Source organism: Lutjanus erythropterus, chromosome 2 (assembly GCF_056507025.1).
Source record: "Lutjanus erythropterus isolate fLutEry1 chromosome 2, fLutEry1.hap2, whole genome shotgun sequence".
NCBI lineage: Eukaryota > Metazoa > Chordata > Actinopteri > Lutjaniformes > Lutjanidae > Lutjanus > Lutjanus erythropterus.
In genome coordinates this window covers 36,617,409-36,640,817 of record NC_139318.1, presented here as the reverse complement: position 1 = coordinate 36,640,817, position 23,409 = coordinate 36,617,409, and the positions used below count along the sequence as shown (strand labels likewise).

At 38.7% G+C, this 23,409-nt stretch overlaps 1 protein-coding gene across 1 annotated transcript in view; it reads left to right on the top strand.

The window, feature by feature from the left end:
- LOC146332062 (metabotropic glutamate receptor 4-like) overlaps positions 1 to 23,409 on the top strand; it is a 233,787-nt gene that overhangs the window by 200,280 nt on the left and 10,098 nt on the right. The window contains exons 8-9 of the mRNA XM_084738654.1: positions 11,444 to 11,580; positions 12,896 to 13,831. Coding sequence (XP_084594780.1) covers positions 11,444 to 11,580; positions 12,896 to 13,831 — 1,073 coding nt within the window. The remainder of the gene's footprint in view (positions 1 to 11,443; positions 11,581 to 12,895; positions 13,832 to 23,409) is intronic.

The following is a 23,409-nucleotide window of genomic DNA, read 5'->3' as shown; positions in this document are numbered from 1 at the left end:
TCGCTGATAAGTGAAACAAATCTACCAGCTGCTAGCGGCGGACCAACTGACAGGCTGACTTGCTACTAGCATGGCAAAAAAAAACCTTAAAAGATGGCATGACAAAATGATCATATATCATAAATGAGAATGTTTTCAGGTCGACCATCTGTCCTATTTTTTGTTAATGTTATATCTCAGGAACTCATTGAGGGAATTTCTTGGAGTCTAGAATGATCTGATTTGGTGGTCAAAGGTCATTGTGACCTCATAAAATACATTTTGGTCATAACTCAAGAATTCACACATTAAATTTTATATCCAAAAGGTCAAAGATCAACTTCACTGTGACATCATAATGGTCTTCAAAAACACTTTCCTGGCCATTATTCAACACCATAACTCAGGAGCAGAAGGGAAGATGGTGACCTCTTTTCACATTTGTTCAGATACTGAATTGGTGACATTAATCTTGAGTGCTTACCTCGCAACTGGGGTGACTGCAAAAATCTTCTGTGCTGTCAGGTTGAAAACTTATTCTGAGAGTCTGTAGCTTTAGCAACAACCATATCTAAAGTATTGTAGTCCACACCAAGCTCATTGCCTTCGCTGAATTGAGCTTCAGGTGACTGTCAACTGGTTGCGTCATGTTATGAAGCTCTCTATCAGTCCTCTGCGCTCCTCTGTAAAAAATAGTCTCTAAGTGAAGACAGCATGTCTGTCACTGGAAATTATTCACTGGAATTAATAACTTCAAAGTCTTCACTATATACAGTAAATGAGTCTGAACAGAGATAGATGTAAAATGCAGTTTGACTGCTTGGTGGAGGCAAACAACCATGAGGTGGTAATTCTAGTGCAGAATTACATTATTTATTATAATTACAAAGAGCTAATTTAAAAAAAAAATATAGTAGTTATTGTACACCTGGTAACACTGGAAAGATTTCATGTGAATTACATTACCCTGTGGGTACTTGGAAAACATTTCTGCCAGAACCAGTCAACCACTTTCTCCATGTAGATGTTATTAACATCTAATGGGTCACAACCCAGCACCTTCGTCACTTCTTTCTGTTGAATGACCTACTTTCCATTTCCTCAATGTGGCCTTACATTATTCTCAGCTATCATTCAACTTCCCATTCACAACTGGCATATTAATAATTAACCGCTTTCACACACAGAGCAGTGATCCAGAGTTTCATTATATAGATAATTTCTTTTTAAAGCAAAGCTATTTAAGACAATTAAAATTCTTTCTCAGAGACTTGAGTATGCAGTGTTTGTACAGATAAATTATTCATTTGAACTCTTGCTCTTCAAGCTAATTTGTCATTCTAATATCTACTTGTTGCATTGGCAGAATGTCAATTCAATGTTTAATTCATATTGAGAAGCACAGGAAAATATTTTCCTTCACTTTGCAGGATTTTATGCCACAGAGATCAGGGACGTTTTTATTATTAAATAGATGATGTCACTTTTAATAAATGCTTTCGTGCACTAGGAATGTTCAGGTTGTGACATGCATTATTGTTCTTTCTGGTGAGTATTAAGTAATTAAGTTAGTAACTAAGTTAAGTAGCTGTTAGATCTTCCTGAAAGACGTGAAGTTACCTCCTCCTGTCACCTTCTACTACAGCCTCTGTGTCAACTGACATCTATGTCACTCACTAATGATTTAATACTGTGAAACAAAACAAATGAACAATCAGTCTTAAATGGAAAGTGGCTCATATAACAAAAATATCAGACTAGATGATGGAAGTAAAACAAATTGTCAGTTCAGTCTGATGAAAGGCTGGTGATATTAATACTAAAGGACATCATTTCACAATCATGTACAAATATGCAGTAGGTGTAGGACCAGCTTTATGTGTACACTCTTTATTTCTGCTAGAACTGTTCTCACTGTAACATTAAACCATTGGGTATTAGTTAGCTACTTTTAGTGTTTCTTACTTTTCTTACCGTCGGAGCCAGGCTGCCCTCTTGACTGCCACAGTAACACTGTGTCCTGACTTAATGTGATGTGAGTGAGCATCACTGAAAAAAGTGTATTGTTTTCTGTCTATGTGAATGTCCTGACTGGCCACGAGTGATGAAGCGCAATGTGCTGGTTTGAGCTGAACTTTGGGCAGACGCCCTATTTTTATGTATTCCTATCAGTTGTGCTGCAAAACAGTTGATTCACAGTTAAAATGAGTTATATACGACACCTGCTGATTTAACTACAAAAACCTACATGAGGTGGCAGCTGGCTGGCTGGAGATCCCCAGGGAGCTCCCTTATTAAAGTAACTGACTATCACTAATAACAGTCTGCTTGCCGTTGGCTATATTGTATGTCCAGTAATGAAACATACCAGTATCACAACATAAAAGATATGTTTTCTGTATACAAATAACAAACGTGTACTCATCCACCTTTTATTTGAGTGGCTATGTCATATTTAATGGATTCTGTGTGGACAGAGAGCATCTGATGTTACACAATGAAAGGTGGTAGTCAGAATACATAGGATATACTAAGGAACGAATGTAGCAATAGGAGTTTTAACTGCCCTCACTAACTTCAGTTTATCAACATGCCATGACTTGATGGGAAATCAGGTGTAAAAAGTAAACAGTCCCCTTCAACAACAAACCATTTAGATGCCCTTAACCCCCGACTGCAGCAGCTGAGCTGCTCAGACTCTGAGAGCATGTGGGAGAAAAACAACTGATGGACTGCTGTTCACTACAGGCAGTGTTGGGTTCAGTGGTTTTCATGGTCTGTTGTAAAACAGCATCTGTGTTTCAAAACTTTTTAAATCTGATAGTCTAAATTAGGTTTATATAATTGTTTACAAAGCAATATACTGTACCAGTTTCCCAGTGGGATATACAGATGTTTTATTCCTGATGTTTGTAGTTCTGGACCAACTGAAACAAAAAATGTGTATGCTGGATGAAGTATTCCAAAAAGTACAAAAATAAACCTGACATTACAATAGCACCACATACTCATGTAAAATATCACACACAAGAGCAGAAATCAACATCTTATTTGAGTATGTAGACTGGAACTGGATCCACATCAGAGATTAACATTTTTTAAATGTGATTGTTTGCACAGTGAGAACTGAGTGGTGCTTTTTATAAAGTGCTTTCAACAAGGTTTTCATCCTGTGAGCAGGGGCTTTAAGCTCCATCACAGTAGGTCCTTTAGATTTTTGTTCTAACAGGCAAACTGTATTAATGTTACAACACCATCTGACCAGAGGGGTTGCCTTGAGGTTACACACTACTCCATCTAATTGCATCAGCACACAGCAGTATATTGAACTTGTCTGGATACATAAAACACCTTAACTGCTGAGACTGGACTTGCTGGCCTGTGTATTATATTTTGAAAGACAATATTTATCTCCGTGTTGTGATATTAGTGTGATACGCACCAGTAAGCACACAAAGAGTAGTCATCACTTTTGTCTTACAAACAAATGGGAATAGCCAGAAATGTATGTAAAAGTAGGTCATTTTTTGTTGTTGTGATGAATCATTCTTGAGGCTGAGCCAGCAAGAATCTATTGTTACAGATTTCTGTTTATTGTCAGCAGTTTTAGCGGACATCTGCTAAAAATAATTCACATTTCTCCCTCTGCAGAGCTGCACGGCTCTCGAGAGTCCAGTCAGAGCAGATCCATGGCAAATACGTTGTGTCTCAGGTTGCATTTGTAATGAAACTCAGCTGATAAAGGTCAGATGTCAAAGAGCTTCTTAAAAACAGCTCATAGTGGCCATACTCCTGGCACGCTCACAAAACCATTTATCTATAATATCTCAGTGGGCTGTCAGGGTCTCAACAGGGGACACAGTAAGCTAGCTGATGACAGATAACCTTTTAGAAAAGACGAATCTCACAAAAGTATTTACTTGGCTGAAATATTTCCACTAGTCTCATAGCATCTGTGTGCTTTCTCAAGAGTCTTTACATTTCTCTCCAATCATACTTTACACACAGATGGATCTGAAGTTGTAGCTGTTTATTTACTCTAAATCACCTCTTAAGTGCTCCTTTTTTGGCTCATTCAGCTGCGGCCGACAAAGCTGAAGAATCAGACACCTCCAGCCCATCTTTATGCACTGTCTGACACTCTTCAGAGCTTCCCTCTATTTCGTTCCCACCTCTGCATCCGATGCATCTAAGAGTTGTTTAGACTTCAATAGGCTACAATTGAATGAGGCTTCCCACCAGTGTTTCATGTCTCTTGCTATCACATCAGGGAGAAAGTGTATTTTGCTCTGCCGCAGACAAAAAAGCAGTGGCCTTTACGCCGTCATTCTCAACAGGGACAGCAGTTATGACTGTGGAAAAAAGGTGAGCTCTGAGGATTTTTCCATCGCTGCGCGCCTATCTCTTCTCAAGGATGAGCAAAAGTCTCATTGTTGTGCAATTCAAAAGAGGCTCCTAGTACGTGTTTTTTTGCATTATGCAAAATGTCTGCTTTTCTTTGATGGGCAAGGCACACAGCCCTGTTCCTCACAGAAATCTGACTCTTGGCAATATAACATGATAAGAGTGTACCGCTGTAAGTATAAAGTCTCTTTAGTGTGATATCTTCTTCTGTCATCATAAAGGACCATTGCAAAACCTGTTCTATACATAATGTAAGATGTGTAACTACAAAAAACATGGATAGGTTCTGTTAAATGGTCAAGAGACTGCATTTAAAATTCTTCAGTTTTTCGGTGTATTTTATCATATTTAAGGTCTCTGTCTGTTTTGTGACCTTGCCCCTGTTTTAATATGCTATTAAAGAAAGACTATGAAATTTTTGAAAAGAAATAACAATCTTAGAAAAGAAAAGTTAAACTCAAAAGTCATAAAATGCACATTTATTCAGTTCAATATGGTGTCACAGGACTTGCCCTGGTGTGACCTGATATGAATGGAGGCTAATGTAAGCTAACTTTAGATTTTGTTGTGTAACTGATATTACTAAATCAGTTTGCTGACTTCATGACTCATCTCTACTTGAGCTACTGTTGCAGTACAGTCAATCTTAAAACCCATCGGCTGTCATCTAACCACAATCAAAGCCTCTGGACAATGATTCATAGGGTGGGATGATACACATATCTCCTGATTCGATACTATCATAATACTTGGGTGCCAATTCCAAAAGTATTGAGATTCAATATTACAATTATTGCAATTTTTGTTTGTTTTTTTTAACACTAGACTGGGGAAAGTAGTAAAGTAAAGTAAGCGTAGTGAAGTAAGCCACTGACAAAAAAGTATATACTTTTTGAAGTCAAGTGCTACATTTAGCTGTTCCTAATCATCATGTAGTGAACGATAAGTGAGTCAAAACGATGAGATAGGGTTAGGGTTACAGTTTTCTTGATGCAGAATGATGTACATTTCCACACCAATACTTTCCATGTCATGGTCAATGCTCTGAGTTTATCCTCTGTAACAAAAATACTGTCATACAGGCACCATTAAGTTACCATGAACAATGTTCCACACTTTCTCTATCCTGTTCCTGGTTGACTTTGAATTAGAAACATCTACAGTAATTTGTAAGTCGTACTGATTGTAGATGAATCACACTTGCAACAACAGCAGACACAGTAGGAATTATTTAATGGAAGAAAACAGTATTTCTGTTTAAAAAGAGGAACTAAGTACAGCAAATTGGTGAATATGCCATGACTGCTGTTGTACTAATGGAATTAACACTGTTGAAATGCACATCATGCTGAATTTACCATGATAGCTCTTAGAGTGCTGCTAAATCCTCCTCAGTGATTTTTGCTTGCTTTTCATTTGTTCGTGCTGGCTATTATAGGAGACTTTGCCATTATTTGAATACTGATGTTTATGTGAGAATTAACCGTATTCACATTCTTTCTTTTGTGGCCCCAAAACATAAAGCCATTGTCACTGTTATTTGAATAAACCTTTTGACAGATTGATCTAATTTTTAGTTCCAAATCATGCCACTTGTATGCTTCAAACACTTCAAACCCAGACAGAGAGCACTTGTATATAGCAGTAACTAATATACTATGATTGAGTAATCATGCTAATGTCATAATGGTGACAAAGGGGCGGGAAAGACGCACACACACTTCAAGAGTGAAGTGGATCGGTGGTAAATTCTGCATGACTTGCCTGCGTACAGGTCATTAAGAGTTAATGACCGGTGTAGAGGGCAGCAAGCTGTGCTGCCATTCACCAAGGTGTCCTGATTGTGCATCCATGCAGAACAAGCACATGTTGGATTAATGATCATACTCCGGTAATTCTTAAGGTGTGTATGTGTGGTGGAAGGAGGGGAGGGGGGCATTACCACAGTCATTAAATATTACATATAATTACAAGCACTCCATTAACCCCAACGTTTCTTTGAGAACTCACAAAGCAACGACGCAAACGAGTAGCCCGTGGTACACACATGTGCAGCCCGAGGCCACCCCGTCACGTTAGTGTTCAGCACACTGCTGCGGTGGCGGGGGCCTCTGTGGAACTCATTATGCCCCTGACTAGTGCGAGGACTGTTTAGACAAGCAGTTTGTGCCACATGACAGGTCTAATTCCTCATCTGCAACTCAAACATTGACCACACGGCCCCATAATGCACCACTCTCTTCACTCTTAATGAAGAGAACACACCACTGCCTCCGGAAGAATGACAGAGCCCCTGGCAATATTTCCCCATATTGCCTTAATGTGTCATTTTATTGCCAGACTGAGAAGACAAACTTGCCTTTTTCATTTGTTTTACCATAATGCATTCCACTGGAGAGGTTTGAAGTTATGTGCCAGCACACACAACCATCTGGTTACTTCTTTTGTGCCAAAATGTAAAGATGGTGTATTAAAGGGAACAAGTGTATTTACTTTATTTGGCTGCCCTCACAGCAAATAAGATGAATAAATTAGAATTAAGATATTTTGCTGTCACACAATCAAAAATCAATTGTTATAAAAAGATTATGATACTTTCTCCCACTTTTACTATTACTATTTTAATTAGTACATTAATAAGTCTGTGGAAACATATTCAATGTTAAGCACATTTTATTTTATTTTATTTTATATTTTGCACTTCCCAGAGGTCATTCAGCTGATGGTGGTTATTCCTAGGGATGCACAATATGTTTTGTTTGTTTGTTTGTTTGTTTGTTTGTTTTTCAGCCAGTACTGTAACTGATAATTACCTGCTTCGCTGGCAAAGATAGATGATTTAATATTCATCAGCTCTGACTAAACCAAATCTAACTGACAGCACTTTTACAACAAAAACAAAGAACAGCTCTGACACATTTATTTTTTCTTGCAATGTACATCAAAAAACTTTTCAAATATACTTTGGCTTTTATACAATGAAATGCTTTGACATAATCTGTCAGGTCAAATATTGTTACACTTACATACATACATCTGATATTTATTGGCTGTAATTTGATTTTCAGCATAATAAATAATAATATAAATTTCCTGTTATTGGCCCCAATATTTATCATTCATCCCTGCCTCTCTGGCTCATTCAGAAATGTATGTAGCTGTGATGAAGATGTCCCAGATATCTGATGTAGCACAACAGAAGCTCTCATGATCTTGGCGGTGTTTGAACAAAATCTTTGTCAACCTGTAACAGATGAAAAATTAAGAAAAAATTGGTAAAAACAATGAGGAACATTAAAGGCACAATTTATGATCAAAATAAGAGTGTGGCCTCACCATCCAAAATTTAAAAACACAGGATTGAATTTACTGTCACTCTCATATTGATTAACAGGTCTTTTAATTAAAGGACAAATGTAATAACCCTGTTACTAACCTGGATAGTTATGACAGTTTGTGTTTTAACAATGTTTAGGGCTGGACAAAAGTAAAATAAGCTCATATGTTGAATTATGTATACAGGGAAAGTGCCCAAGAAGGTATTTATTATCAGGAATATAATCCATTAATAATAATAATAATAATGGACACCGAAAGAAAGAAAAAAGAAAAAGACAAGCACATCCATAAACCCAATTGGATTTGTGCTGGATCACAAATAATACCTTAATAGAAAAGGAGAGGTCCACACACCAAAAAGCTCCAATTTTAAGTATTTATTTGTGTGATGTTTCAAGTTCAAGGCTCTTCCTTAGACTGCTTGTGTGTGTGAATGACAGTGGTCACTCACCAAAGGCAAAAAAAATTTTTGCAATCAAAATCAAGCCATCACTCCCTGATAACACCTGGAGTGTTTGAGTTTCTTATGCAGTGGACATGTTGTTGACTACTCCAGTAAAAAGGAAGAACTTTAGATGCAACCTGGCAACAGGAGATATTTCTAGTTCACTCAGCTCATAGAAAGACCTTTGATCAGTTATGAGCCAGGAAGTTGATGTTATGCAAGCAAGATTCAGGGTCAGTAACATTGCATATGGTTGACAAACAGTAATTTGACAGTATATTCAACAATATTACTAACCACCCATCCAGTCATGTTGAAAATAAAGTTTTGACCTTTACAGTGGGAATATGAGAAGATTTTTTATAACTTGGTATTGCTGATATGCGGCTTTTTCAGAAGTGTTTATGATATGATGTGCATATAGAAGCATATCTACAGCAGCTTAAAGCCACGGTAAGACAACTGTCAACCTATGAAAAGCAAGCATGACCAAAAGGCCCATAAGGCTGTTAAGTGTAATCATCCTGTGTCAGTAGTGTAATGCTGTTAGTGTTGCTGCATTATTCTCTCAAAAGCATCAGTGTGGCATTCAGGGTCCATTTTCCTCTTTCAGTGACAGTGGTGTCCATGTGAGCACTTACAGGCTGGAGCACATGACCCCAACCGTGAAAGTGGAAGGCAGACGGCTTCAAAGCGCTTTTAAAAGCTTTGGAAATTAGAGAAAAAGGAGGGAAAAACGAGCTTGGTGCGATAAAAATCTTTGATAAAAAATATGAGAGCAGTCATAGTGTTGATGTGCTTAATATGTTTATATAAACATAATGCCTCCCTGCTTCATAAAGTCACTGTAATCCTCCCATGATCACTCACTGCTTTGTGATGTGGGCGGCATTGTCACAGAGGCAAGGCTGAGTAAAACAGTAATGCCGTAATCCAGCAGGGCTGACTCATCGAGATGTGGATTAGGGCGCTGCGTCCTCCAGCATCGAAACAAAGAGCAAGGAAAAAAAATAATACTCATCAGCAGAAATCCATCAGCAGCAATTGGCCACGTTTAGCTTTTGTTCTTAACTAGGATGCTCATGTTTTGGGGGACTTAATAATAAACCAGGCGTAGCAAGAAAAACACAAGGGCTTAGAGCTTTCATCAGTCTTTGAAGGTATGGATGTTTGTAAAGGTTGATGGGAAAAGCAATTAGACATGACGTTCCCTCGTTCTCCCTCTAAGGGGAACCTTTCCACGTTCTACCATGATTAAACAGGCCGTTGGACGAGAAGTGTGGCTCATCCGGTTTCCACCGGGGAGCCAACAGAGAATTCTTTGGTGTGCTTTCTTTAAGACACATCATTATAGCTCGTCGTTAAATGGCACACAGGAATACATTGTCTTCATCATTGTTATCCTGATGATAATGCAGAGGACGCTGTGGATAGACGCCATGTTTGGTGAGAACAGTGCATTTGAAGTCAGGAGGGAGTCTGTTCTCAACCTCGGGACCTCCTATGGATTTCCAGCTGTTCAAAGTCAGTTTGTCACCTTCACAAGAACAAGGTCCAACTGTGTAATGAATGCTGCAACACAAAGCAGGTTGCAAAAGGCAGCTTGGGTCTGCATATGTGCACTGTGTGTGTATACAACCGTACTGCTCAAGAAATTCTTGACATTAGAAGATTCTGTAAAAACCAAAAAAGCAAAAGTGATTTCTGTCTACAGTATTTGCCCGTGTACCACAGTATTGTTAAAGTTAGAAAACTAAAACACTTTTATTAAGGTCAAAGTAAGATTCAGTTTGAGACCAGATTAAATAGCTTTTTTTTTTCGCTTAATTAATTCTGATTCTCATTTATGATGTTCTGCTGTTCTATTGTGCGTTTTTTGCTCCATCCAGTCACTAACAATTGATCGATCCGACCATCCTGCTGACATTGTTTTCATTCAACAAAGAAGCTGTGCTGAAGGTTTCTAGCGGCAGTTCACATTTTTAAGACAATAAAAATACAAGCTAATTTTAAGAATCACTGTATCTGTTAGTCATAGGGATGTTAATGAGTAATCATTAATCGATTTATTGCTGTTCAGAATTTTAACTGATTAAAAATTTATTAACCAGTAGTGTCTGTTTTGTGTACAGTTGTTCCCGAGCTCACAGGTTTTCTCACTATTTGTTATTTTTATGCCATATTGTAGCACCATGTTTGACATTGTTGAATAAGGAATGCCAGACAAGAGCAGCTGTTTCCAACCAGATCCTTATTGTTTTATTATTCTGTTTGTGCTTCGTGAATTAATGTTTCACATAAGTAATGTGCCGCTAGAATTGTTTAGGTAAAACAAAAAAAAGGAAAAAGACATGATTTTTTATCTTTTTATTATTGATGGGTTATTGATGTTAGCATGTTCAACTATTGGTTAAGGAAAATACAAAAACCTGTGAAACTGCATCATTCTCCATATTTGGCGCCATTTTTGTGGCAATTTTCTGTAACTATTTTTTTCTTGGATGTAGCTAAGATGCTAGCTGCCATCCCCATTCTTAATGTTACCCACAAAGCTCTGAGTGGATTCCAATCGGAGGAAACATCTGTCAATGAGAAAAACACCAGACTTATTGGAATCACTGAACAAATTAGGGATTTGGGTGGTGATTTCAAAGTCTGGAACTAAACTAAGTAAGATCGTAGTCATGGTTTAAAAAGCCAACTTCTTGGGCGCCCTGATGGTTCACTTGGCAAAGCTTGCACCCCATCGACTGAGGCTAAGACCTCAGCAGCAGCCGGGTTCAACTCCAACCTGCAGCCCTTTGCTATATGTCGTCCCGTCACTCTCTTTGCCCCCTTTCCTGTCTATCTGCAGCTTCCCTTATCTAAAATAAAGGTACAAAAAGCACAAAAAAATCATTTTAAAAAATACATTCATTTAAAATCCAGTTTTAATTGTTGCTCTTTCCACCTTTTGACATTACGGGCAGACAATTTCCTGCAAAGACTCTGAGCTGGCAGTGAACATAAATCATTTGTATATGAATCATCCAGTATAAAAGTAATTCCTAATTTATACATGTTCTCATAATGAAACATCTCCTGCAGCCACAGCAGTTGAGAATATGTTCTTGCCAAATTAGAAAGAAAATATTTCAGATTCACAACCATCATTTTGGTTTCTAATGTAGTGGAATGACAACATTAGTTTGCTTTCACAGATTTATGCTCAGTACATCGAAAATGAGTCAATGATGTGCAATAAATGATGATAATGATGATTGTTCTCTCACTTAGGCATAGCTGGCAACCCAGTGCTTTTCAATGAAAATGGAGATGCTCCTGGACGCTACGAGATCTACCAGTACCAGATCAGAAACAAAACAGCAGAGTACAAAATAATTGGCCACTGGACGGATCAACTCCATCTCAACGTGAGTATTGCCTTTTCATTTCCATGCCCACACATTATCAACACTAAATGACTGATCACATTTAGCCTACAAGTGTTGTTTGTATTCATGTTTGCAATGAAAATCCTTCTCTGAAAAGTTGTTTTCTGCAGCTCTGCAGACGCGTGTTTGCTCACTAACTCCTCCCAAACCATTTGATAGCGCTTAGTGCCGTCTTCAAAGGTGTAAATATCCAGAGGGCGCTTTAAATGATTAACAGGGCGGACTGTGATGAAAAGAAAGCCATGAGAGCTTAAGGACAGACATATTTAATATCATCTCTGCAGACGGCATCACTGACTTCCAAAAACAATACTGTGTGCATGGGGTGTGATGAAGTATCAGCATTATAACAGTAAATTACATAAAGGAAGCAAACAAATTATGTTTTGACAAAATGAAGAGGAGGCCCAGGGCAGGCAGAAGAGAGTACAATTGAACACATGAAGCAGCTTGAGAGGAGCTTTGCCTTCTTTACCTCTTTCAACAACATGTGCTGTCGAAGAAAAAAGAAAAAGAAACAAGGTTTGTGGTGGGCACCTACTGTGGAACGTGCCAGTTGTGACTCTAAAGCCGACTTATTTAATTAGTCTTCTTTGAGCTCTTAATTAAATGCACGTTTAGAGACAAATTTACCGGCTTTGAATGAACTGCCACAATTGAATAAAATTGATAACATAACATTAAAGGGAGCAGACCCGTTTGAAATGATGAATTTAATTTATCTTTACAAGTGTGCTCGTAAAAGGGGAAAATCCACAAAGGGGAGTAGCATCCTGAAACAGAATTTATCTTTTATTCCTTTGATTCTAGACAGCTGTGTATTGATTTTTCTTAACACAAACAACTATTTACCAAAGCAAGAAAAAAAGAAAAACACAGTCAGTTCCCTGTAGAGTAAACAATAGGTTTCCCCTTTCCTCTTATGTTTTGCCCTTCAGATTATTTGACCTCCCACCAGTAAATTTTGCTGAATCCATGAGGAATGTTTTATTTGACCCCCCTGTTTGCCCTCTCTCACCCCCGACTGAAATAAATAAATAAAACCAAGCAGCTTGGGAGGATACAGAACAGTATTTTAGGCCAGGTTCAAACACCCTAACAGCAAGTAACCACCGTGTAGATTGTCCTTGACCTGCAGGGGTCCTGGGACTCTTTTTGGATCAATAAAGTATCTCACCACCTCTACATGCCACCACTTTACACGACACAGACAGCTTAGTATTCGCCAAATCTCTCCTCCTCCATCTTTGTCTCTCTGTCTGTGTCCATTCATGTCTATCTGCCTCCCTCGCAGGTTCGTTCAATGCAGTGGCCCGGCGGTGTTCGTCAGATCCCTTCCTCCATCTGCAGTCATCCCTGTCAGCCCGGCGAGCGCAAGAAGATCGTGAAGGGCATTCCGTGCTGTTGGCACTGTGAGCGTTGTGATGGCTATCAGTACCAGGCGGACACCTACACATGTAAGATGTGCCGCTTTGATTTGCGGCCCAACGAGAATCACACAGGCTGCGTTCCAATCCCCATTGTTAAACTGGAGTGGAGCTCTCCATGGGCAGTCATCCCTGTGCTGATTGCAGTCGTTGGCATCATGGCCACCGTGTTTGTGGTGGTCACGTTCATCCGCTACAATGACACTCCCATTGTGAAAGCATCAGGCCGAGAGCTGAGCTACGTGCTGCTAACTGGCATCTTCCTCTGTTATGCCACAACATTCCTGATGATTTCTACACCGGATGTAGGAATTTGTTCCCTCCGAAGGATCTTCTTGGGTCTGGGCATGAGCATCAGTTATGCCGCCCTGCTCACTAAAACCAACCGTATTTACCGCATCTTTGAGCAGGGCACCATGTCCGTCAGTGCACCCAGGTTCATTTCTCCAGCCTCCCAGCTTGTCATCACATTCACCCTGGCCTCGGTGCAGCTGCTGGGTGTGTGCATCTGGTTTGGCGTGGATCCCTCCAAGGCCATTATTGACTATGAGGACCAGAGGACATCTAACCCCACCATGGCTCGTGGCGTGCTCAAGTGTGACATCTCTGACCTCTCTCTGATCTGTCTGCTGGGCTACAGCATGCTGCTCATGGTCACCTGTACAGTCTACGCCATTAAAACCAGAGGGGTGCCTGAGACCTTCAACGAGGCCAAACCCATTGGATTTACCATGTACACCACCTGCATTATTTGGCTAGCATTCATCCCAATCTTCTTTGGCACCTCACAGTCCACAGAGAAGGTAAGCTAACAGCTGTTGCTGTTTATTTCTTTTGTCATCCAGGTTTTTTTTTTTTTCCAACTCATGGAAACTTGTGCGCATGCTCAACACTTCCTTAATTTCAAATCAAATTAGCTTCCTGTCTTAATCCTTGTTTTCTTTATTGATTCAAGAATGTTACAATGTTGTAATTACTGCAGGAGAGTGCAGCAAAGTTATTATAGTTAACAACTAAAAGCTAAACTAGGTGTGAAAAAACATTTTTTGTAAACTGAAATAAAAGTAAAAACTAGGCTTTAAAAAACAATTGAAAAACTAACAACAAAACTAACTCAAAAACTAACTAAAATACAATAAGAATATTCAGGAAATGTTTTTAGTTTTAGTCTTTGGCTGCGAGTCAGTTGCCTTCACAAAGTGTTGAGTTTGTACTATAATACCTATTCTATATAAACAATAAAAACTAAACTGAAACAAGCAAACCCTCTCTGGAAACTAACTGAAAAATTAAAAATGAAATAAAAATAAAAAGTAATGGAAAAATACAAAACTGTAATAACTCTATAGTGCAGGCGCAAAACTACACATTTACAGCAGTGGAACGTAATTAAGTACATCTAATCAAGTACGGTAATGAAGTACAATTGTTAGGTTTTTCAATTTTTTGCTACTTAATTCTTGTTCTTCACTACATTTTAAAGAGAAATGTACTTTTGATTCCACGACATTCGTCCGACATGTATAGCTACTACTTACTTTACAGAACAAGTTTTACATAGTAAACAGACAATCATCAACTAAAATATACCTCATTGTTGCATATAAACTAGTACCTGAATTGTTTTGGCATGTGTCTCTTTAAAAAATGTCATCTTCTCCTTAAAGCCTGTGACCACTTCAACCTAATAGTTTTCCTTGTCTTCTATTTATTATCTATTATTGTCACAGGTAAAACTCTCAAACAATTAAAAAAAATAAAGATTGCAGGAGAGTCTAAAAATAAGCAGACTTTGGTATAGCAGAAACATGCTGCTCTTCTATTCTTTTAACAAGCTCTTGACCCCTGAGATTTCTCTTGTGACCACTTGTGGGGTCCTGACCCACAGGTTGGGACCCCTGGATTAAATTACCCAACAGTGTGTTAGGCAGTTGTAATTTGCTCCACTGAGGTCAGCTGGTTTACAGTTCTGTTTATATTTGAATGCATAAATTAGGGCTACAACTAACACATTTTTATTATCAATGAATCTGTTCATTATTTTTCTTTTTGATTAATTAATTAGTTGTTTGGTCCATAAAATTTCAGAAAATGGTGAAAAATGTTGATCAGTGTTTCCCAAAGCCCAAGATGATGCCCTCAAATGTCTTGTTTTGTCCACAAACCAAAGAAATTCATTGTACCGTCTTCAGAAGCTGGAATCAGAGAATTTAGACTTAATCTCTTATAAAAAATAATCGTTTAACTAAATTAATTATCAAAATAGTTGGAGATTAGTGCAGTAATATAATATACTGTGCATAATTAAGACATTTCGCTCTGTTTGTAATGGAGTATTTTTAAATTGAGATTTTACTGTTTTTAAATTTTTAAGTACGTCTTCCACTAGTGCACACTCATCAGCGTCTTTTAAAAACTGCTGTGAAGAAATCATTAAATTTGTACGTCAGTCCCACACAGAACTCCACGGTTCATTTTCTTATTAAAATATTCCACTCTGCATTTATTTTATGACGAGAGCAATTTTAGAAATGAAGTTAATAGAACTCAGCAGCTACAACAACAGCTAAAAAGAGGATGTCGTGTGGAAGCCTCACATTTCAAATATACTAACAACCTCTGAAGTGTGGACACAGTTTTACGAGTGCATTCTCTAATAACTCTGCAGGCAGCACGCAAGCCAGTGACTCACATATATGTGACGGCTGTATGCCACAGTGCATTAGAGACCCATGAGCTGTTTACCCAAACACAAGCTCACACTCGTATTCCCATGTCAAATCAATGTGCCTGACCTCATGAACTGCGGACCTGGATCACATCCAGTGGGATGGCACTGGGAGGCTACAGGTCAAGAGGGATCCAAAAGGGACATGGAAATGGAGGCTGTGCTTGGAACTCACAGTCAGTGGAGACAATCTGGGTACAAAGCCAGGGGGGTACAACAATGGCACAGTAGAAATGTGTAGATCCAGTTGAAAGAGGTCTTTTGGCAGTGCAACAAAAGCTCAGTGGCTACAAGAGAGGACAGTAGTGAGGGGAAAAGCCTCATACTGGCATGGACACTATCAGTGGTGCCAGCATGGGTCTGACAGATGCAACAAATTAATCCTTACCTCCTCCCCTTTGGGATTAAACAAAACAATGCATCAAAATGCTGGCCTAGAAAACTGGCTGTGATAGTTACCTTTGTGGAAAAAACGTTCTTGAGAGACTGAGTGTGTTCATTGTGTCACGGTCAGCATCCTCAAATAATTTCTATAGTCTACAGCATTGCAGAAAATCTGCATATGACTGCAGCCAATTGAATTACATTAATATTGCAGTATGTGACCAGCAGTACAATAGATTATTTTCATATGCTGCATGTTGTGTTAACACCACAAAGTTCCAACTACTGTGAATCTGCATATTGGCCTCTTCTTATCCCATAAATCTACTGGTGTCAACACTGAAACTGAGCAATAGCATCAATGTGCTGAAAACAATGAGAGGCCTGTTGAGCTAAATGGATACTCCTCATTATATGTTACGTTTACTGAAATATATTCAGGAAAATGCACTGAAATGTCAACTAGCATCACTATACATTCTTGATCAGCACACACAATAAAGAAAAACCAGTAAGTCCACATTATTTTTTAATGCGAGTGTTGCACATCTTAAGTCGCATGTCAACAGCAGCCATGGATATCAGCGGGTTCTTTGTTTAATCATTCCATTCATCTCCTCTCTCTGAAGATGAAAGGGAATTATACAATCACAGAGAGATTGAACAGCTTTTTTGGAGGATGAGGTAATCCATTAGCTAGCATGGCTTTGAATAGTAAAATAGAAGAGAGAAAAAAAAATCTTTCAAGGGTAAGTTAAGTCCTACTTTTTGTTTTCTTCGCCTTCCATACCTCAGATGAATTTAATTTACAAACCCTGAAAAACTTCTCTCGCCCACAGGACACTCCAAATATATATTAGTCACTCATTAATTATTATTTCCTGTAGAAAAGTGTACACACAATGGCTGGGAGATAGTTCCACTTTTATCATTTGGAAAAGTTCTACCACTGCCCTGAGCGTTGTTAAGGTAAGACATGAAATGGAACACAAAATGAAAAGCTTGCTTCAGGGAAATGTCCTACATTTTTTTTCTTTCCTAATTTGAGAGAGAATAATCATATTTAATATATAACCAAAACGGCCTTTTGAGTGTCGAGTTGGAAAAATCTAATTTAACTCACACTCTAATATGGTTTCGTGTAGTCAGACCATGCAGCTCTAAGTCACTTTGTTATTGTAGGGTGCTTTTAAGAGACTGTCCTCAAGCAAAAAAGACAGCACTGATCATTTCAGCAAGTCCCCCAAAACAAGATTTTTACCTTTAAGTAATCTCTATAAACAGATATCTGTGTGTATATGCAGGGACAGACTGTAGGGAAGGGACAAGATTTTGCGTCAGAAGTGTTCTGGTTATAGTTTCCGTGTGTAGTCAGATTAGTATTAACTGATCACGTTTGAGTGGGCTTTGTGTGTGTGTGCAGGTAAACAGTCTGTGTGGAGAGTAAAGGAGGTGGAACACATTGGCACAAATGCTATTGTCTGACATCAGTTTAGCTTTTTGTTAAGTTTTAAAAATATTAATAATATCAATATATCTCAATTCATATGGGATATGATATATACAAAGAAAGCTCAGTGCAAATTCAGCTCATGCTGCAGTATAAACTTCCACAAAAAGCAACATAAAAAAAGCATCTGTCCTCCTGCTCTCATTATTTAGTTGGCTTCTAATGAGGCTGAACGTCCACACAGTTTCTCTTCCCTGTCCCTAAATATTACATTAGTCCAACATTGCCCCAGTCTGCCACATTAGCAACATGCTAATGTCAAATTCAACAGGATAACCTACAAAATAAATGCTTAAACAACATAAAACATGGCTAAACTTGCAGCTTCCAAGTCTGATATGAGGTCACAGCTGGTATCGATCTATCATTGCCTCAGCTGTTGTTAAAACAGTCCAGCAAAGTAAAATCCACACATGTAAACTGTTTATTAACTTTTTAACCCGAATTGTGACCTTTCCCTGACCCAAACTGAGCCGTGTAAGCCAAAGCTTAACAATAATGTTTTCGGATCATAAAACAGATTTATTTTTTAACAATGACTTGGAAGAAGCTGATGTGTTGATGTCATCCTTGCCATAGAGACATCAGATCAGAAAACGTCCTGATAGTCTTTTACTGCCTAACAATAAAGTAGCCAGTTTTGCTGTGCTAGGCTTCATGTAAAAAACAAAACAAAACAAACAAAAAAAACCCCTGTGACTGATTCTCTGAGCTGTTACATAAACAATGTTCTTATTTAAGGAATTAACATGTCAAAGCAAACACACCTCATAATCATCGTACTGTAAATGACAGGCCCCACAAAGCCTCACAGCCCACGTTGACATGTCTTTCAGAGCAATTAAATGCTCCACTTCCTCCGGGTCTTGATTTACCTTATCTATCCGCCTATGCGCTCATCACCAGTTTACAGCAGGCCTCTGCCTCAGCAGTACAAGCACAGTCATTTATTTGTCATCTGGTGCCAGGATAAATGTAACAAATGCCATGGGAGGCTTTCTCTATCATTCAAACAGGGACATCTGCTCTATCTATGGAGTGTGATCAGCAAGCTTTATGCTAGCTGCAGGAATAGAAGTGACACCTGCTTACCTGGAGAAACGGTCTAAATCAGCGGCTGCCTCAAAGACAAGAGGCAGGAGGAGAGGCGTCGGACAATAGCATGCATGGGAATGAGGCTGCAGCACAATAGGCTCGGTTCAAATTCAATCAGCCCACACACAAAGAGGTCCTGCTTTTACAGCGCATGAATGGACTGATGAATCGAGTGCCGTTGTTTATTTCTCTATGAAGTCTCCATCACACTATTGGCCCTGGCAACTCCACGACAAAAAACTGCTTGTTAGTGCACTAGTCAGACAAAGAGTGGGAGTTGCGGCGAGTTCAACAAGACCAGATGTCAGGCAGGAGAGCGCTCATGACTGTGTCGGCTCGGTGTTCTTCCCCGCTACCTGTTACCACCCCCCCGATCCGTTCCATTTCTCTCTTTTTAGGGATGCACCAATACCACATTTTTCGACCGAGCACAAGTACATGTACTTACGTTTGGGTATTTGCCGATAATGAGTGCTGTTACGAGTACTTAATAATGCCAATACAGGTCAAGTTACAATGACTTTTTTTTTTTTTAATGATGTTTTATTTTCATAAGATGTTCCTCACTTTCTAAATGTAACAAAGTATTGGCTGTTTCCTTCTGATAGTCTAACTGTGGTCACTGTACACATTACATTTTTGGGTTATTTGTATTGATCTCCTTTGTTAAGTTTATGTTAAAGCTGTGCGGTTTACTGTGTACACAATATATTTCAGCGATAATAATTCCACAACATTATTTTGGACTTGCAGAATTGAGTTTACTCTTACATATAATGTTAGATACGATACATATCTCATTATCATTTCCACCACTTTAACTATTGTTTTAATTATATGTCTACATATGTAGTCTTGAAATTGTAGCCCGCTTATAACTCACAGCCAGACAGACTAGAGAACACTAACAACCAAGAAAAGAGGGTTGTAGACTGTTTTTTTCTTTGTCCTTGGATTAAGTAGCCACAGCATCCAATTAGTTTACGGCTAGCAAGACGTATTGGACACTATACTACTGATGTCGTCTGAGGTTATTTCAGTTTTACATGGACCATTAAACAATTTTACGGACAGTTGCCAAAGAGATACACAGGCTGATGCTTTTTTCCCGGCAGTTTAAGTTGGATAGTACTTTACAGTATGTGGCTGCAGTCAGTAGTGGGTGACGAGTGTCGAGCGCAACCAAGAAAAGTGGTTAGCATTACCAAACTCCTTGAACTCTGCATCACGTTGGTTCTTTAGATTTTTCTTAAGTTGTTTGTGTTGAAGCGGCTACTTTTTGTGATGTGATATCAGGTGTTGGAGGCATTAGTGGTGATGATGGTGGTGGTGTTGTGGAGTAGTTTTATGAGTACACGAGCTCTGCATCTGATGTATATCCGGTGCCGTAGTCGGTATTGGTGCTTCCCTCCTCTCTTTGTCTGTTTTCAGCAAAAAAAGATAAACAGCATTATTCACAATAATGTCCCACAGGCCCAATAATACATAATGAAGATTGATGCTACAGAACAGAGGGAGCTGAGAATCATGTTGGACTTCAGAGAGCAGTCGTTGCGTTCATTTGGCCTACAGCACAGCACTCATCTGGGTCTCGGCTGTTGACCTCTGGGTGCTCCAATAATGGGCGAGCAGGCCGTGGAGCTAATCAAGGCCAAAGAATTGTGATCTTTACAAATGACATTCTCCCATGGAGCTATATTATTGTGTCCCCTAAGGCTTCTATTTGTTTATTAGCTTAATTAGAGCTCAATTATAGTGAATTCTCATGCAGCAAGCCCCTCTGCTGGATGATTCCATAGCATGCTGAGAAATAACGCAGCAGCTTGATGTAGAGTGGGAATTATGCAGTTTAAATGAATTTGATAGTTTGCATCCTGAAGCAGAAGCACTCTAGAGTCCCTCATTGAAAATAGAATCTGTTTACATTTATTAACCCACAAATTAATCATACGTTATCCATTATCACAGACACTCATACTCAGTTGTGTTGCACTCTCTGCAGGCAGCAGTGCGGGATTTATTTTGATTCCTTTCATCATATATGTACTGATAGATTGTGCTCCTCGCATCGAGTTCAGTCATTAATGCTGCCATACACTGCTGCTTCCTCTATGTTATGTTTCGCCTCCAGCTAGATCTGCTAATGGCAATGTGATGATAGGTGTGTGAGATATGCAGCAGTTCGCTTTTATGAGCCTCCGGTCTGTGCATGCTCAGGTGCACTGCAATCAGGAAGAAACAAATTAATGGTTTGAACACCAGAGTTGGTCTGATTCTGAAAACAGGACTCCATTTTCACTGTAGCTCCACGAAGAAGTAGAGTTGAGGTTGAAGGTTTTTGCTTTCTTCAAATCTACTCTGTCTGACACCCCAGACAGAAATATACCGATCTTCAAATACAGACTGGACAGTATCTAAATATGATCAGATAATGACTCTTGGTGGAATCGTACTGTGACAATAAAGTCTAATTGTGTTTCAAGTTCGACTGGTAAATTAGCAGAGCCGACATATCAGCCAAGATTAGCCTTTTAGGTCATCGTAGTTATGTGTTATGGTATTAGCATATAAGTCGGCTGATAGATAACGAATTTCAATACAGAAATGGTAAACATGTTTGACATAATTTAGAAACAGTTGCAAAGTTTGTTCACTGGAAAGCACCTTTTTTTTTACCCAGTTGTACAATGTCACACTCAGTCAACAGCCCCTTTAACACAGCCTGTTCAAGGCGGGAATATTGCACCCCTCACCGTTGTGTGAAGGAGGTACGAACACCTCTGAGCTGCCAGAGGAGGTAGTAACATAGTCAACATCTGTCTAAAAGGGTGGGATTGCAAGACACGACACTAGTGTGTTACATATACACTGCTGTTTGTGACTGTGTATTTTAAATGACATTCTTTATATTTGTCAGTTGTATCTAAACAGAGATACACATCAGATACATAAACACATACAGGCAGGAGAGAAATCTCTTACTGCAGATCATCACACATGCAGTCCTTCTAACTATGTTGTTGCAGAATAAGTGACAGCCTGTTTTTTCAAGAACAAATAAAATCCTTTCCGGTACAAAATCATGATCTTATCAGCTCTACATGTGATTAGAAAAGAGCAGAGGAGATTCGCTTATTGACTGACAATGATGCTGTTGTGTTATGTCGTGCCTCTTCTTATGGCATTCTAGCTAAAATCAGACAACGGTGCAACGTTATAACGGTGACGTTTGGTTCAGCGTAAAAAAAAAAAAAAAAAAGGCAAAGGTAGCGTGATGGCAAGCTTTGGTGTAGCAGTGCTCCGTGATTTCTGTGTTAAAGGGTCTAAAATGTTTGTGTAACAGAATAGAAGGATCCAGTTAAAATGTTTATATGTATAAAAATGAATCAATTAACATCAAGCAGTATCAAGCAGTTTGTGAATATCAAATATTAATACTGGCATCAACCTCAAAACCAGTATTAGTTGGACTCTAATTTTACTGTTATTAAAAGTAATTCTGTCATTCCAACTAATATTTTTAACTTAAGTAAAAAACTAACAACAGTTTTTAATTTACATGTGTGATGAGTTTAATCTGATCTAAAGGCTACAACACACTACAAGTGATAACTGACCATCGATTGAAGGTCATGTCCTGCACTGCAGATTTAAAATTCCAACACCACAGAGCCAGCAGTATTTTAGGAAAAGGTCGCTATTTATGTCTGTCTATTTCTTTAGTATTGATATTATTAATAATAGTTGATTTCTTTAATAAATGTTGTCCTCTGAGGGGAAAAAATCTTCTGCTTGTTTCAGCTCAGTCTATATCATGACTACACGTTGCGTGATATTAATGTTTTTGTAGTAAGGCGGCAGGATAATTTACATCAATTAAACTTTGACAGTTTACATCAGTGAGGACATTTTACACCACAGCAGACAGCAAACTGAACACACTGAGAGACAGCGTCTGGACAGCTCATCAGGGTTTACAATAATAGAGCACAGATATTTCATGGAGGAGACGAGCATCTGTCCCTCACGATAATAGTGACTCTAGTCTGCAGCGTATAAACCACAGAACTGTGCAGTTACATCAGGATTCATGATCAAAAACGTTTTTATATCAGCCGACACTTCACACACACACACACACACACACACTCCCCCTCCGCTGCCTTTCACTTCTCCCTTGCAATTATGATTAACAGGCAAGGGCTAATTAAGTATTTTAAAGTACACAACTTGGACGTGGAGTTAAAAAAATCACACACCACAGAAGTGTACAGTAAGATTATGATTCTTGATCATTAAAAGTTTTTAGATCACATCTGTCACATGCTCGCTCTCTCTCTCTCCCTCTCTTTGTGCTCTGATAGGCATTTTTTTCTTTTACCTGGTTTCAGGTAAAAGATCAGCACTCACTTCTCATGTCCATGCCTTATAGTATTATATTTAAAACTCAAAAACATGTACTGTGAATGCAAAAAAGAAAATCTCTGGTCCTCATTTGACACTCCACATTGAACGTAGTTTGGAGTGGGAGCGTCAAGGCACTCATAAAGACACTTTCAGCGCGTGTTCTACTTTAAAACAATGCATGTACTTTAAAAAACAAGTGTCAGATGCTTTTAGTGCATTTTGGCCTTAATTGTCCTCAACTTCAATTTTATTATTTT